This window comes from Corvus hawaiiensis, chromosome 14 (genome assembly GCF_020740725.1).
Source record: "Corvus hawaiiensis isolate bCorHaw1 chromosome 14, bCorHaw1.pri.cur, whole genome shotgun sequence".
NCBI lineage: Eukaryota > Metazoa > Chordata > Aves > Passeriformes > Corvidae > Corvus > Corvus hawaiiensis.
The window spans coordinates 22,898,252-22,915,187 of record NC_063226.1 but is presented as its reverse complement, the minus strand read 5'-3'; the positions used below and the strand labels follow the sequence as shown (position 1 = coordinate 22,915,187).

At 62.1% G+C, this 16,936-nt stretch overlaps 1 protein-coding gene across 2 annotated transcripts; it reads right to left on the bottom strand.

Moving 5' to 3' along the window:
* Positions 1–271: 271 nt before the first annotated feature.
* Positions 272–16,668, bottom strand: TSC22D3 (TSC22 domain family member 3). 2 transcript variants are annotated; one of them, XM_048319071.1, is made up of 3 exons: positions 16,269–16,668; positions 2,062–2,113; positions 272–1,533 (listed from the first exon to the last, which is right to left on the bottom strand). In XM_048319071.1, exons 1-3 carry the CDS (start codon positions 16,589–16,591, stop codon positions 1,288–1,290), a joined length of 621 nt encoding a protein of 206 aa, XP_048175028.1. In that variant the 5' UTR covers positions 16,592–16,668; the 3' UTR covers positions 272–1,287. The 2 variants fall into 2 exon arrangements, with proteins under 2 accessions (XP_048175028.1, XP_048175029.1); XM_048319072.1 differs by lacking the exon at positions 16,269–16,668 and adding an exon at positions 2,397–2,598.
* Between the last annotated feature and the right edge of the window lie 268 nt (positions 16,669–16,936).

Genomic DNA, 16,936 nt, shown 5'->3' with positions numbered 1-16,936 from the left:
TGTGGGTTCACAGCACTTTTCCCTACCACACACCCAGCCCCTGGGAAGGAGCTGCCTGCTCACAGTTCCAAAAACACATCTTGGCTCAGCCAGGGCCATCTAGGGGGGACTGAACCCCCCTGCAAAGGTGGGGAGCTGCCAGGTTTTCCCAGCTGGGGAACAGCACCAGCCCAGCAACCTCACCAGTCCCATCCCAGCAAGTCCCAGCCTCTTCTCCAGTGCCATCACTCTCCCCCCTCTTCCCAGCCACAGACACACTTTGGGGCGCAGGTATATATAAAAAGTAGAGTTTATTGCCATTTCTATCTAGATTTACACAACAGTGTCACCGCTTCTGACATCAAAAGCAATGTCCCATCACGTCCCAGAGAACAGGCCAGGGACAGAGGGGAGCCCAGGAGCACGGGCTGGCTCCTCCACCCCAGTGGGTTAGAGCACAGCCTGGCTTGTGGCTCTGCCCAATGGTCAGTCCAGATCCTCCCCACGCTGCCGCATGGTTCTGTCACGTGGGATGCCAGAGAGGAGTGAATCTGTCCCCTCCTTGGTGCCACTTGCAGTAGTTGGCTGCCCACTGACAGCCGCTCACCATTCCAGTCTGCCTCCGAATGCCCTAGCTGTTCAGATGGGCATGGCTGGCCCAGAGCAGGCACCCCACAGCCTCAGAGGCACCTCTCATGCACGTCTATACACAGATACAGCTACAGAAGATGCCCAAACTAACAAAACAAGCTTTTTTTCCTTGTAATCCCCACACTGCTGTGCGTTCAGCCATGGACTATGCTGCAGCTGCCATCCCTGGTGCTGCTCAGTCCTGGTTGGGTTCCAGCAGGCTCCAGGTTGGCTTGTGGGACATACCAGCTTCGCTCACTAAACATCGGTCTCCCTCCAATGTCAGGCTTTGCCAGAAAGAGACACCCCCCTGCAGAATGCAACCACGGGCTGGGGCTTGGCGTGCACTCCTTCCAACCGCAGGTTACCATCATGGTGCCAAAGACTGCCCAGCTCTGCTCTTCAGCAGAGCCCAGGACAGGTACACAGATCTCCTCCTGGCACCTGGTGGGTGGTTGGATGGGGAGGAGGGGTCAGCTGCCCCTGTCTTCCTTGCAGAAGAGCATCCTCATGAATGAGACGGCCGCTGGCTCTGCGGGCTGGCCAGGGCTGCCCAAGGGGCACGGCTCAGTGCCAGGGTCTGGCAGTCCTTCGTGTGAGATGAAGGCGGAAACGATTTTGCAGGAGATTAAGTAGAAAGAGTTCTGTGGCTCTGCCCACCCCGAGGACAGAGCCACCTTACACCGCAGAGCCCCCGGAGTGCTGGGCCGGGGCAGCCACCCCGGGGCTCTGCTCCTCAGGGCACAGAACCTCTGCTGGGAGCCGGGACTGGAACTTCTCCAGCTGCTCAGGGCTGGCCAGGGTCTTCAGGAGGCTGTTCTCACGCTCCAGCTGGGAGTTTTTCTCCAACAGTTCCTTGATTTGCTCTTTCAGGACCTCCACCTCCTCCCGCACAGCATACATCAGATGATTTTTCACAAGATCCTTCAAAAGACCATGGAAGAGACTGATCAATGGAGAGTAATGCCCTGGGGGTTGCTCCCTCCCTTTCCCAAGTCCTGAGGAAAGTGCCACATGCTGCAGAAGCTTTTTCCAAGGACTATCCCTCCCCACACCCAACCTGGCCAGTATAGTTCCCTCAGCTGCCATCTCTCTGGTATCTCAGCATCCAGAACCACTCTCCAGCCCCCTCCCCAGCCCCGGGGTTTGGGGGGCTGGAGTTCCCGAGCACCCAAGGAACCCGGCTCGGTCGGAGACCCCCAAAGTCCCCCTCCATGACCACCCTCGCTCCCTGCGCACTGCGGAGTGGCTGGAGCCAATGAGCTTCGCGGCGGTCGCAGACAAAGAGCAGCTCTGCCTGGCAGCTGAATGGGGACTGGGGACCCCCGTGGGCAGAGGGACCCCCCGCCCTCGGCAGAGCACCCACCCGGGAGCAGGAAGCCCACCCCCGGGCATAGCACCCGCGTGGTGACGAGGGAAGGTGCGGGGGGGGGGCGCAGCGCTGCAGCTCACCATCGCCTGCTCGATCTTGTTGTCGATGGCCACTACGCTGGCTCCGGAGGCGCTGGAAGAGAGTGGAGAGGCCGGGGGTCAGCACCGAACACCTCCCTTCCACAGGGGTCCGTGCACCGCGACACCTCCCCCTCACCAGTGCATCGGGGCGTCTCCCTCCCCAAGGGAATTCATGACACACCGGTCGCGTGTGCCCTTCACTCCCGGAGCAGCAATGCCCCCCCACCTCATCAATCGGGGGTCGCAGTGGGCCCCCCCGGGCACCGGGACGCCCCTTCCCCCGGATCTCTGCGGCGAATGGCCGAGGCACCACGGCGCACCGGGGCTGCCCCTACCTGTTGTCGAGCTTCACGGAGACCACATCCCCCCCGAGCAGGGAGGAGAAGAAGGAGATGGAGAAGTTGTGGAGCTGGTAGACAGCCACCTCCATGGGGGACTGGTACATGCCGGTGCTCATGGCTGCGGGCGCAGGGATGCGCGCACACACACACACACACACACGGAGTAAAACGCACTGCGGGGCTCCCGCGCCGCCCCCGCTTATATCGGCGGCGCCCGCCCTGCGGGGAGGGGCGAACGCGGCCGGGACCGCCCGGCGCCCCGCAGCGCCGCGTCGGGGGCTGCGCCGGTACTGCCCCCCGGTACTGCCCCCCCGGTGCAGCCCCCGGTGCAGCACACTGCCCGCCGGTACTGCCCCCCGGTACTGCCCCCCCGGTGCGGCACACTGCCCCCGGTACTGCCCCCCGGTACTGCCCCCCCGGTACTGCCCCCCCGGTGCGGCACACTGCTCCCCGGTACTGCCCCCGGTGCAGCACACTGCCCCCCGGTACTGCCCCCCCGGTGCGGCACACTGCCCCCCGGTACTGCCCCCCGGTACTGCCCCCGGTGCAGCACACTGCCCCCCGGTACTGCCCCCCCGGTGCGGCACGCTGCCCCCGGTACGGCACACTGCCCCCGGTACTGCCCCCTCACACCGTGTACTGCACCCCTCTGCAGCCCCTCCTCCCCTTCCAGTTGAACCACAGCACGGCACCATCCCAGTGCAAGAACCCCGCGCTTCAGCACTGTGTCCCCCCTACTCTGCAGCCCCACTTCACATCCGTTGTCTGTTGCAAGCACAGTCCTGGCACCCCCGGCATCCTTAGTACAACCCCCCACAGCCCACACACCTCAGCATCCCCTTCCTGTGCTCCTGGGCACCCAGGATGGGGGTTCAGTGAGGGGGACACACGCACCTGCGTGGGTGCTCGCAGAAGGGGTGAACCCGGTCTGCATTTGTAGGTGCAGCCTGCAGGTCCCTCACAGTGAGGCCTCGTGATTGTGAAGTGGGGGCATGAGGGAAAGGGGAGCCACGGGCATTCAAAATACAACTCGGGGTGCAAAACAGAAACGGGAGCGAAAACCAGAAACGGGCTGCTAAAAAACCCGGGGCGCATAACAGAAACGGGGGTGCAAAACAAACAGAAACAGGAGTGATAAACAACAGAAACGAGAGCAGAAAAACAACCCAGGCGTAAAAAACAACCCCAGGAGGGGAAACGAAAACCTGCGTGCAGAGCAAACCCGGGGTGCAGAACCAATCCAGAGTACGGAACACGCCTCCAGGCTGCAGAACAACAACTGCGGGGTGCAGAACAAACCCGGGGTACAGGACAACACCCTCGGGGTGCAGAACAGCCCCCGGGTACAGAACAAAGTGAAGGTACAAAACGAACTCGGGGTACAGAGCAAAACAACTCCAGGGTGCAGAGCCAACCCGGGGTGCAGAGCAACAAATCTAGGGTGCAGAACAATGACTTTGTGGTGCAGAACAAATTCGGGGTACAGAACACGCCCAGGGTTCATAAACAACCGCGGGATGCAGACCAAACCTGGGGTCCAGAACAAACTCGGGAGCACTAAACACCACCACCCTGGGCTGCAGAACAGTCCCGGGGTACAGAACAAACCAGGAGTACAGAATAACCACACCCTCGGGGTGCAGAACAACGACCCCGGGGTGCCCAAGAAGCTCGGAGTACAGAACCGTCCGGGCGCCCTCGGCCGCGGCGGCCCCGCCCGCCGTTGCATAACCCCGCACCGGGCGGGGGGGCCCCCCCGCGGGCACGGGCGGCACTGCAGGCGCTGGGCCGGGGTGCACGGCCCGGGACGGGTCTGCCCGTGTTCGCGTGCAGCGGCATCCCTGTGTGTGCACACGCGTGTGCAAGCCCCGGGGTCACGACGGGTCCTTCTCGCGTCCACAGAGCGACTTACGCATAGAGCGAGAGGGTCTCCTCCGAGGGGTGGAAGCAGGGCCCCTAGAACGCCCCCCGCATCCCGGGGGCTGGGGTGGCACTGCCCACGCGGTGCTGCCCCACTGCCCTTGGCTGCCCACTTATCTCTGCCCTCTGGATATGGGCCTGGGGGAACTTTGCTCAGTGGCTGCCTGCTGCCCCTGCCTCCGGGGGCTCATCACCCTGAGGCTGATGCTGGATGGCAGAGCCCACACACGGCATAGTGTCCAAGAAAGCGTTAGTGCTGGCAGGGCATGTGCACCCCAGGGATGCTGCAAAGGACACCAAATGCCCCAATCCAGGGGGGACTGAATGTGCCTGCACTTGGCTGTTGGAAGAGGCCAAGCAGCCCTGACTAGTGGGTGTGCTGCTGTGACCCTTCGTGAAGCGGGGAGGGGGAGCAGAGTGGAATTTCCCCATCAGAAAGGGAAACTGAGGCACAGTGCAGCACGGCTGCTGCTGGGAGCAAGACCTAGCCAGGCAGCTCTCCACAAATCACAACCCCCTCCCAGGGCAGGGTGAGAATGCTGTGCCGCCTGTGGACCACAGCCGGGCGTATGCAGGTGCCCCAGGACACGCGCGTTTGATGTGAGGACGTGAGAAAGCATTTTCTCCCTGGTGGGCCCATCTGGGACCTGTGGGAGGGATGATGCACATCCCCCTCTGTCAGCACTACTCCAGCCCATGCAATGCTGCTGAGCAGGGACTGAGCAGGGTGCTGGCACTGCAGAGAGTAGGCCGGGGTCTGTCCCCCAAGCCCCGGGGCTGGCCTGTGCTCCCCCCCTCACCCACACCAGGCCCTACTTACCAGTCCCTCCTTCTGAAGAGGCTCGGGGAGTACGGCGGCGGGAAGGCCATGCCACCCCGTGACCCCGTTCCAGCCCCTCTGTTCCCAGGGGCGATGCTGGCTCTGCCTGTGGCTGCGTCCCCCCAGCTTGCAGTGGCAGAGACAGCCTGGGTGTTGGCTGCATCCAGGGGCTCCAGCCACGGGGTAAACATGCTGGGGGATGACCTCAGCTGCACTCAATTGGCCCTTTCAAGGCCGATGGCCAGTGTGCCATCCCGAGCTGCGCGGGTGCCCCCCTCCCTGGGGGGATGAAAGGCCTCTGTGTGCACTTGTCCCCAGAGTGGCTGGTGGTGGGCTTGGTGGCAGCCCCTGGGACACAACTTTGTTCCCTTGCTGGGACAAGTCCAGACCACCCACACCAGGGGTCCCTTGACTCAGTTTCCCACTGCAGCTCATGAAGCGTGCTGGTTTCACTGTGGAGAAGACAGAAGAGATGGGGAGAGCATTTTCTCCCACAGCTGTGCCACCTTCTGCAGAGAGGTGTCAGCAACAGGGAGGTGGGGTGGGCAGACCCCAGCCTGCCCCCAGCCCTGGCAGCCGTGCCTGTTTTCCCACCTCCTGTGATCTGACCCCCTGACTCCTGGCTCAGCCTCCTTCCCAAAGGAAGCCCTAAATCATTAGTGGCAGGGACCAAGGGCTCCAGAATGGGCAGACCAGAGCCTGGCTGGTGGTCCTTGTCTCACAGCTTGAGGTTCCCGGTCCCTGCCTGGTACCTTTCTGACGCAACACTCAGGCACCAAGGACTGAGGAAAAAACCAAGGAGTTCTGCAGCTGCTGGAGTGAAGCTGGAAAATGCTTTGGGGGGGAGATTGCTTCAGCTCTGCCACCTCCAATATTTTCCCCATGGAGCTGGGTCTATTGCAAAAATAAACCAGAGTAAGTCACTGATTTCCCTGCAGTCCCCCTGGGTCTTTCCAGCCAGCCCTGCCCACATCACTGCTCAGGGCATGGACTCCTCAGTCTGAGGCTGGGCAGGATGCTGTCGGCCTTTGAGAGGCCACAGCGCGGGATGCTCTGGAGGGATGAAGAAGCAGAAGTTTCTTTCCAGGCACTCAGTAAATGAGGGATCCCTATGCAGCCTGTGGCCAGGGCAGGTCAGGCCGGGCAGGGGGCTGCAGCCCCCTCGCAGCCCCACACCCTCACGTGGGGATGCAGCTCCTGAACATTTCGCTGGGTGCACACACCCACGGCACACCTTGCAGCCCCTACAAGCGAGTCCTGCCCGCACATGCGCGTGCACACGCAGCACGCCCACACCCCCTGCATACACACGTGTGTTTGCAGCCCACACGAGCGTGTGCCCTGCACACAGGGACACACCCTGCACATGCATGTGCACATTGGTGCGCCCTGCTCACACACATGTGCAAGCACATTAGTTTAGTACCTGGAGCTCATGATCTTGGGGGTCTTTTCCAACCTGAATGTCTCTGTGACCCTGTGACACACTCTGTGTGCCAAACAAATGCTGCTGTTCCGTGTGCAGATGCACGAGCGCTGCCGGCACCCCCTGCACATGCTGCCCTGACTAACAGCTGACACACGGCCCTGCCTGTACCCCTGGTGTCAGCGGCACGGCGCAGGACAGCTCCGCGTGCCCCTGCATAGCGGGAGGGCACCCCCAGCCCACGGGTGTCACCTGTAGCCCTGCTGGCACCTCCACAGTGGGAGCAGCAGCTCCCAGCTCTGCTGGACTCTGCTTTGTGCCAGCGCTCCCCAGGAGCCCCTCTGAGCTGCCCCAATGCCCCCACAGCAGCAGGGTCCTACATGGGGCTCCAGCTGCACCCCAAGTGGTGGGGGGGCCCTTTCCTAGCACACCATGGCCCTGGCCTTGCCAGGCTCCTGTCCCACCACCTGCTCCTGCTCCTCCAAGCAGAGCAGGGTGCGCAACACACCACCTTGCTCTTCCTAAAGAGCAGGGCGCATGGACTCACAGTTACCCTGTGGCACCAGAGGCCACAGTGATGGGTGCTTGGAGCAGGCTGGGCGAGAGGGGCCAGTGCTGTGAACTGCATCCCCGAGGCAGCAGCATGGCAGCTCCTGCATCTACACACAGTGACAGGAGGTTCATCAGGCCGGGCCCAGCTCGTGCCTGTGGTTATTTTGGTAACAGCGACAGCAGCCGCAATACAGGCTAATTGTGACACTAATTGTTGTGCTCTCTGTGGGAAAAAAAGCACCCGTGGCTGTCATCGAGCAGTGAGGAGAGGTGGTGACACCAGCCAATGATGATATCACCCAAGCAGTGGCCCTGCAGGACACCCCAAAGCTGCCAGCAGCGCCTAAACCCTTACACAGCCTGTTCCTCAGCCCAGAAGATGCCAGCCTCCCTCCTGGGTGACATTAAATGACAACCCCCTTCTCAGCAACTGGACTTGGAGTTCGGCAGGCCCAACAGAGCTCTGCCAGGCTGGAGCAAGGGGAGATAGGGAGTAGGACGAGGGGATTATCTCTTGCTGCCTGGCATCCCATACCTGCATAGTGCTGTGGGTCAGGGGACATGCCCTCTCCCCACAGCCCCAGGGACAAGACGTGCTGTTGTACTGAGCCCTGTGTGTTGGACCTGCACCAGGCACTGCAGTGCCACACACCAGAGGATGCTCCTGTCCTGGCAGTGGCCGATGGAGCCAGAGGGGTGGTTGGGGCTTCAGGAGCAGCCCTGGCTCCCCAGTCTTGGCTCTCCCCCTGCTCCAGGCTGTGCTCACAGCTCCGTGGCAGCGTTCCTGGCTTGCTCTCTCCCAAGGACTCAGCTCAATGGGAGGAAGGCCCTTCAGAGGGTCTGAGGCGTGGGAAATGTTTATAGCCTGGCCTCAGAGACACTGGAGAGCAAACTGGGAAAGGCGCAGAGCCAAGGCTGCCCAGGCTGCTCTGCAGAGCCAGATCTCCTGCTCCAAGGGTCAGAGCAGAGTGGGAGAGGAAAAGCTACTGCTTGCAAACACACAGCTAAGAAAACTCTGCCTGTCACAGCCCAAAGTACTGCAACTGTGGTGGTGCCAGCCAAGGGACTGGGGATGCCGGTGCCAGGGCATCCTAGCTGTGCCCTGCAGGAATAGAGGGAAGTGTGGCTGGGGACACTGGTGATGGCCGGGGCCTATGGGAGACTATGGCAGGAAGGGCTGGGTGTGGGACAGGGCTGAGGGGCTCCAGGTCTTGTCCAGCAGCTTTGTCCTGGTTCTGGGAAAGGAGAGGTAATGCCAGGGGCTGCCCACAGGCAAACAGGCAGCTGGGTCATCTGCCATGCCAATCCCACCATCCTGAACAGCAACTGCCTGCCCTATGGCACTGGCATGGGGCTGTTGTGCCAGTCCCAAGGGCTGTGGGCCTAGCACTGCCAAAGTACACCACACCAGTTGTCCGATCTTGGTTTCCTCCTCCTGGAGATTCCTGGCTGAGCTGCTCCCTGAGGCCTGGCACTACCCCCCACCTCAGCTGGTGCCCTCCAGGAGCTGTGTGGGACATGCAGAAGCCTCATGCAACCAAGAGCCCTGTGACATGGAGACCCAGGTCATGCCCATCAGAGCCTTGGAGGGGTCATAAATCACCCAATCCAGGGCATGTGCTGCTCCAGAGCAGAGGGCAACTATTCCTGGGCACACCTGGAAGTGCCTGGGTAGGGATGCACCCCCTGCCTGTGGAGCCGGTGCTGCTGGCCTTGCCTGGTCCCAGTCCCAAGCCAGGAGACATCAGAGGCATGTGTGGCCCACACAGAAGCGGTGGCCTCTGCCATGCTGGGGAATCCCAGGGAGGGTATAAGTGAGGGAAGGCTGGAGGGGAACCTACCCTTGGGAAGGCTGACAGGGAACATGTCCTCCTTCCCTTCATGCCCAGTGGAGGCAGAGTGAGCTCTGTGTCCATGGGCAGGGGACACAGGTGACCCACCCTGCCAGGCAGCAGGCATGGGCAGGGATTGTTGTGTGGAGACTCCTCCAACCTGTCAGGCTGGAAGCAGTGTGGGGTGGTGGAGGGAGCCCTGGCAGGCTCCTGTGTCCAGCTGTGGGGCTGCCTGCTTCCTCTGATAAAGGTACTTGGCTGTACTCCCAGTTCTGGTTTTTTTCTAGCCTGCAAGTGCACACCCTCGAGCCAGCCTGCTGAGAGCTGCAATTTTTCTTTAACTTTGTCACCAGACCCTCTTCTTCCTCCTTTGCCCCTAGTAGAAGTTGCCTCCCAGCAGTTGCGTGAGGAGGGGAGGTCAGAGAGGACCCAGTTCCAGCCAAGTCCTTCTCGCCATGTAGGAAGCCCTCAGAGTCACAGCTTCCCCAGGCATGCTGGTGTAGGAGAGGAAGAGGAAAAACGGCTCATTTGGTTGTTACCAGCCCTGGATCATGTGGCCAAACATCCCACCTTGCTGGTGTTTGTCAACACCAGCCCCATGCTGCCGCCAACCCAGTGGGGGCCCTGGGCACCCTTGCACCTCACTGCTCCCCCCAAAGGGTCCCACAGCTGCCAAACACTGAGGTGAGGGTGCCAGGTATGGCACAGCTCAGTGAAAACCCTGCAGCTTTCTCTGAGCATCGTGGCTGGCTGTTGGGGGAGTGCAGCTAACCCCGACCATGCTACCCCCTCCCATGGACCAGGGATGCCCAGCCCCAGGGAGGACGGCAGGCTGAACCCTTGGCAGAGCTTTAATCCACAAATCTGTCCGCAGAGCAAAGCGTTTCACACCCACGGGCCGGGGCTGGAGTCCTGTCACTGAACTCGCTGTTATCGCCTCCTGGTTACTCGCGCCCTGCCCCGGGGCTCCTGCCAGCCACGGCTCTGAACTCCAGAACTGTCCTTGCTTCTTAGCGTACTGTGTCATGCTGGACAGCCCCAGCTGGATCACCCACAGATCCTGGCTGCCCTTTTCTGGTCCAGTTTCAGGGGAGTGGGGATAGAGCATAGGTGGTTGCGACACTGAAGGGCCCCCCCGCAGCACGAGGGCCACGCGGCGCCCTTGAACCCCACGGCAGGTGGGCAGGGGGCTGCCAGCCTGGGTTCTGCCTCCCCCAGCCCCTCACCCAGCTTTGCAGCGATCCCAGCCCGAGAGAGGAACCCCAAAGCAGGGCCTCTGGCATCCTCCAAAAACAATCCCAGGCCCCTTTTCAGGCAAGAGCGGGCGCTCTGAAGCCCTGCTGGGCGCTGGCAGCTGCTGCCCTGCTGCGTGCAGGAGTGCCCGATCGCTAATTGGGAGGCAGCTCGTTATGTAATGAGGACGGAGGCAGGGGAGCTGCGAGAGCTGTGCAGCGCACCCCACGCTACCCAAATCTGCTCTTCCAGCCCAGAATAAGCCCTGTTTATGGAACCCCTCAAGCCCTTCACTGGTCCCTTTCACAGGTCCTGGTGCTCTCCTGCCTGGCCGAATGCTTGGAGGGAGCCCCAGCAAGAGCCCAAGCAGCCCCACAAGGCCTGAGGGACAGCTGGACCCTGCTGGGGGTGCGAAGCCCGGACAGACCAGAGCCGGCGGGGGCCGGGGACACAGGAGCTGTGCTCGGCTGGAGCATGAGCCAGCACCCGCAGGAGGTCAGGCAAGGACATGTAGGGCGGCACAGCTTCAGCAGAGACGGTTATTAATACCCCGCCTGGCCTTTGCAAGGAATCCCGGGCATTTCAAATCAGGGACCTTTGCTGAAACCCTGCCGTCTCTGACATTTCAGAACAATAACAATGTGAAAGACAATCGGTTGCTGGCAGGATGTATACCTGTGGCTCTGTGTGTGCCCGACCTCAGCAGCCAGCCCTCACCTCGCCTATGCCAACCCTTGGGGACAACCTGAGACCATCCCCTGCCTCCAAACCACCCAGAGCAGTCCTGCTCCATTTCACAGGCATATCACTGTGAAGGTCTCACTTAAGGAGATGAAAATGTCTTGTCCTGCCCCATGGCATCTGCCACCCTCTGCCAATTCGGCTGCCATCCCCAGGGAATTGTGAGTGGGGCTGGCAAGGACTGGATACCACCCTGATCCTGGAGTCTGGAGAGCCCAGAGTTTCTTCTGTGCTGCCAGAGTCATTCTGCAAAGCCCCCTCAAATAGATATATACATATATATAGAACTCCACACACAGACAGAGGATGATCTCCTGTCCCAAAGCCAGCCATGTGCAGCACCTGGATAAATATAACTCGCAGCTCATTTGCAAAGCATCAGGATGGGTTGTAGCCTCTCTCGCCTCTCCAGCCCTCTTCTCCGGGGTAAAGTTGGAGATGATGATCTCAGAAGTCTTTTCCAACCTAAAGGGTTCTGTGATTCTCTGCCCTCTACAGAGAGGGTCTCAGTCCTTCCCAAGGGCAGGATCCACCTAGAGCCTCACTCACCTTGGCAGTCCACATAAAGCGCATGGACCCATGCATGGTCATGTCCCCTGGGCACACGCACAGCTGCCAGGCTCTGACAACATATATCCCAAGCCCTTCCAAGTCCCATGCAGGTCACGGTGCTCCCCCAAAGTACAGAGTCAGCTTTAACCCTCTTTGTGCTGGACAGTGGCCAGGGAGGTGGTGTCAGGTCCCAGCAGAGACCATCCAGGATCAGGCCATGTCTCACCAGGAAGGGAAAGTGTGATGCTGGAGGGAGGGGGCATGATGCTGGGATCAGGGCAGACCCCTGCAGCCTCCGTTAGCTCCAACCTCTTCCTCATTTTTACAGTTCAAAGACAGAAAAAAATCCTGGCCAGCCTTTTCCCTGTAGGGAAAGCCTTTTCCCTGTAGGGCCATGCTGACATCCCTGGCTGACCTTGGGACACCTACTTCTGCCTGTGCAGAGCCAAGTGCCTGCCCCAGCAGATGGGTAGTGCAGGAGAATCCCCAGGGAACCAAGAGGACAGGCTCCTGAGAAGCTGACGTTGGCATCACCAGACTGGCTCGGCTGTGCCAGCCCCCTTGGCCATAGCCTTGTGGTTAGGGGCAAATGCTTCCCACCTAACGGGCTGGAGGGGCTGAGCAGGGCTCTTCTGTGCTTCAGAGAATGTTGGGAATACCCTTCTGGAGGGAGCTGGGTCTTGCAGGAGCAGGCAGGGACAGGCATGGTGCATTGTGTGGCGCACGCTGCTGCCAGCCCTGCCAAGCCACGCTGAACCCAGTGTGCTGTGGCAGAGCCCCCGTGAGCCTGGTCTGCCAGGACATGGCCCCCAAGGCTGCTGGGATGGGGTGGGGGTCCCAAGCTGTTGGGATGCCCATGATGGAGACCACAGCAGGCTTAGCTGGCTGCCTGCCTGACATCTTCCTGATGCTGGGAGGATTTGGGTACACCAAGGTTGGCACCTCCCAGCAGTACAAGCTACTCCTGCCACTGAAACAAAATCTCTCCGGCACCTCAGTGGTGTGCAGGGCTTGCAACCAACACTGCAGGCCACAGGCCATGTGCAGATCTGTCCTGTGGGAGCAAAGCAAACAAAGCCCTGGTGCATGGTTCTGGAGGGCAGGGGGGCTCTCCTGGCCCCCTCCCTGGCAGAGTTGTCCCAGGGCCAGAAGGGGGAGAGTAGGACAGCTCGGTCCCACACCCACACCTCTCTCACGCTCATGCATGGCCCCTCTCCCCATCAATGTGTTCTTGTTGCTCCAGCCCACTCGACCAGCTGGAATGCTTGCCCTGGCCCTGCCACCCTGGGATGCCCTTTATGCCTTGGCTCCCCTCCTCCTGCATTGCTGCCGCAAAGTGACACCCGACAGATGGGAACAAGTGGTGCTGTGACACAAATGCCACCCTGGTACTGCTGCCCAGGCAGCTCTTGCTTGCTGGCCTGACCTTACAGTGGGAAGGGCAGTGCTGCCCTGCTTTGCCCAAATTCATGCTTCCCTCAACCACTCACACAGAGCTTCCCTGTCTCCCTGTGACTCCCTTGGCTTGCCCAGGCCTGGGAGAAGGTGGACCCCAGCTCCTTTCATGGCTCAGACCAAAGGACAGGTCACTGTCCACCCTGTTGGATGGAGCAGCAGGTCTGGCAGTGACTGCAGACGACCTGGCTATGCAGAGGTGTCCCCTCAGAGCCCAAAGCAGGATGGGCACAGGCTAGCCAGGCTGCCAGGTGTTGCCCAGGAGAGGCTGGGCATGACTGGCCAATGTGGGCAAGCAGGCTGGCACATACCTCCTCTCCCCACACAGAGCCAGGTAGGGCCCGCTTCGATCATGTGCCAGTACACACCCGGGGTGCTGCTTCCCTCGCAGTGCTGACCTTCTCCCACACCACCGGCTCCCTTCACCCCCCTGGCCCAGGGAAAGGTGCCATGTGGCCATGGGCCTGCTCTCCCTGGACCACACACAATTGGGCTTGTGTCTGGCTCTGGGACGAGCAATCTTGGGTTAACGTTGGCAAGAGGGATGGCAAAGACCTTTCTGCCCACTTCATTGGCACCTGCAGGGAGAAGGTGTGCCCAGCGAGGGTAGTGGCAGCTGTCCTCCCTATACCTGGTGCTTCCATGTGAGCTTGGTCCCTTGGCATTGCTGAGATCTCCCTGGAGAGCAGTTTGTGATGCCCTGTGTGAGGACATGGTGGGGAGAAGCCCTTTCCACACAGGATCCCATGCACTCCTGGAACAGCAGGGTTTTCTGCAGGAGCATCAGCCCTGGAGGCAATTGGTCCAGAGCATCCCTTCCTTGTGCATCCCTGACAACATCCCTGCTGTGAGCAAAGGGTATGGAGAGTCTGGCAGGGACCACCCAGCCAGAGAAACCCCCAGAGACAGGCTGGACATGATGAAATGTATGTTGCCTGAGATGCCCAGCACTGATCTGACCCTGACTGAGCTGTCTCCAGCCAGACCCAGAGCCAGACTCAACTCTGGGTTTAGGATCTTGGGGATCCCGTGCTGTCCTGGATGTCAGCCACACAAAGGGATGTGTATCCACGCAACTTCCCCCTCCTCCTGTGTTGCCGTAGGAGCACATCAGCCAAAACAAGGGGCTCCAAATGGTTTGGGTTCCCTGGTGCCATCAGCAGGGTGCCCTTATCAGGCACGTTATCGGGGTGTTCCTCTGGCACCCACAATCCTCTGCTGTGTAGGCTATCTCCTCTTGGATGCGTTGGCTCATTCCCCAGAAGGAGAAAGTTCAGGCTGGAGCAAAACAACTGCAAACACAGGTGTGGGCACACCTGGCTCCAGTGCCTGGGGCCGTGCACCCAGCTCCCCCATGCTGTGCCACCTAGGGGTGACGGGGGATCACCCAGGCAGCCTCCAGACCAAGGTGCCTGGACACTGGGTGTGACAGAGGGACACGGCTTTGCACCACACCATGGCACAGCCTATCACTAACACAGTGCCTGGAGCCTCTTGGGACACATGGAAGACAGGCAGCAAGGAGTGCTAAGGGGCACTGACAGGGAGAAACCCTTGTCCCCTGGCATCTCTGCTCACTCCCTACCTCACCAGGAGCACCACAGGTCCTGCTCCACCAGGGATGAATTCGAAAGCAGCCTGCTGTACCCATATCAGTGGCCTCTGGCCCATAGGCACTGTCACTGACTGCCCCAGCGAGCAGCGCAGGTGCTTGGCTCTGACCCCAGCCCTGGCAGCCCGTACTGGAGACAGTGTCTCGCTTCCCCCTTCACCAACGGTGCCAACTTGCTGCAGGCCCCCAGGGAAGAGGGGAACCTCTCACTCCCGTTCCTTCCCAGCTGGGTAGGTTCACTGCTCCCCATACGGGCCAGGTACCGGTGCCTTAGCGGGTGTCCCAGCTCCTCCCTTCCCACCTGAGCGGCAGCTCGGCATTATGTAAGTGCAGGAAGAGCGTCTCCGTCAAGGCCGGCTCGAGGCAGCAGCCTCTCGGCGTCAGACGCTGGCTGGGCGAGGGGGCGGGCACGCCGGGGTGGCTCACACGCGTGGGGCAGCCACGTGTGAGCCCACCCGCGCACAGCCCGGGAGCGCGCCCACGGTGCATGTGCGTGTAGGGTGGGAAGGGGGTGGCGAGGTGTCTCTGAACGCGTGGGTGCTGCTCCCCCTGCGCTTTACCCTCCCACGGCGGAGCAGCAAGCCCCAGAGCCGCTGCTTGCCGTGCCAGCCATGCAGACATCTGTACCTGTCGCACTGATGGGCCACAGGTCCCCCCAAGGTGGTGGATGTGTCCCACCCGCTGAAGACACTGGCAGCCTCGGGCACCTGTGGCACTACTGGCCCAGCTCGGCTCTCCCAGGCCGAACTGGGGAGACCCAGACCTGCTAGCCCCTGTACAGGCTGCGCCCCCACAGGGTGTCACCAGCTCTCTCTGTCACCAGAGCCAGCCCCACACAGCGCCAGTGCAGGACCTGAGACAGCTCTGTCCACTCCTCGCCCCTGGGGCTCACCTCATCAGGGCTGGGGAGCCTGCGGAGTGGTAGCCGCTGGGACCTCCTGTTCAGTCTCCTCTGTCCTCACTGCTAGAGAAGGGGAGCAGGGCAGACCCCGCGGTTCTGCCTCCTCAGTCCGCCAGGGAATGGATGGGAGCAGCCCCCAGCACGCCCGGCTGTGGGGGCACAGGCAGCCTGCCCAGAGCAGCCCCGAGACCAGCTCGGGCAGCGCAGAGACACTTTCCAGGGATGGGAAGTACCACTCCGGGCCAAACCTGTCTCCACGCCGGGGAGGGCCAGGGGAGCTGCCGAAAGGGCAGGAGCTGGCACTGGGACTCTCGGGTTCCCTACCCAGGCTCTCACTGACGCTCAAGATGGCTTTCGAGGCAGCACAGCTGCTTCCCAAGGAACCTGCTGCGCTCTCCACGCAGGATGGGGCCGATGCCTGTCTGTCGCTGGACACTATCCATGCCCCTGCGGGCACTGTCTGTGTGGACAGAGGTAGCCAGGGAGATGAGCACAAGAGTCCAGCGGCCAAGACACACAGCTGGGGGCTGTTGTCATTGCCCGGCACACACAGGGCACCACAAGACGGGCACGGCGGGCATGGCGGAGCAGAGCCACCCGGACTCGCACCCAGGGATGGGCTGGCACCACGTACGGACTCCGTGCCAGACGCGGCCACTCGTGCCTCTCCCCACCCAGATCCCACCGGCGCTGACACCCCCCAGCCCGGGGGTCACACAAGTCCCCCTCTCTTGCCAGTGCCACACCACTGCCAGCTCCGAGCTCGCTGCCCCAGGGCGCCCGGCCCCCGGCGACTCCCAGGCTCCCGGCGGTGACACCCACCTGTGGAAGAGGAGGAGGATGGAGAGCAGGGTCTGGTCGATGTTCCTGTTGCAGATGCCCTGGTTGAAGAGGTAGCAGGGGTCCCGCACGACGGGCTCCAGGGAGTCCTGGCGCATGATGGAGCTCAGCTTGTCGGTGTTGAGGTTCTGTCGGACCAGCTGCTCCCGCAGCTGCCGGAAGCTGCTCACGGTGGGGCTGCCCGGGTTGTTGTTCTCGCCCCCGGCCCCCTCCTCCAGCCCGCTTCGGTTGGCCAGGTCCAGGCAGCAGCTGCAGCAGTCCAGCCCCACGGGCGACCGGCACTCCTCCGCGGGCGACGAGGACATCCCGGGTGTCCCCGCGCCTGGCCACGGCGGCGCCGCCGGGGCCGCTCCCGGGGCCGCGGAGGGCGAGCAGCTGCAGGACGCGCCCGGTGTCGAGCGCCGCGAGCGGCCCCCGCCCGCCCCGGCCCGCCCCGGCCCCGTTCCGCCCGCCCCCGCCCCGCCCCGGCCCCGTTCCGCCCGCCCCGGTCCCGCCCGGTCCCGCCCGGCCCCGCTCCGCCCCCGCTCCGCCCCGGCCCGGCCCCGTTCCGCCCGCCCGGCCGCGCACCTCCCGCCGCTGCTCCGCTCCTGGGCGCTCCGCCCCGGCCCCGCTCCGCCCCGGCCCCGCTCCGCCCCGGCCCGGTCTCTCTC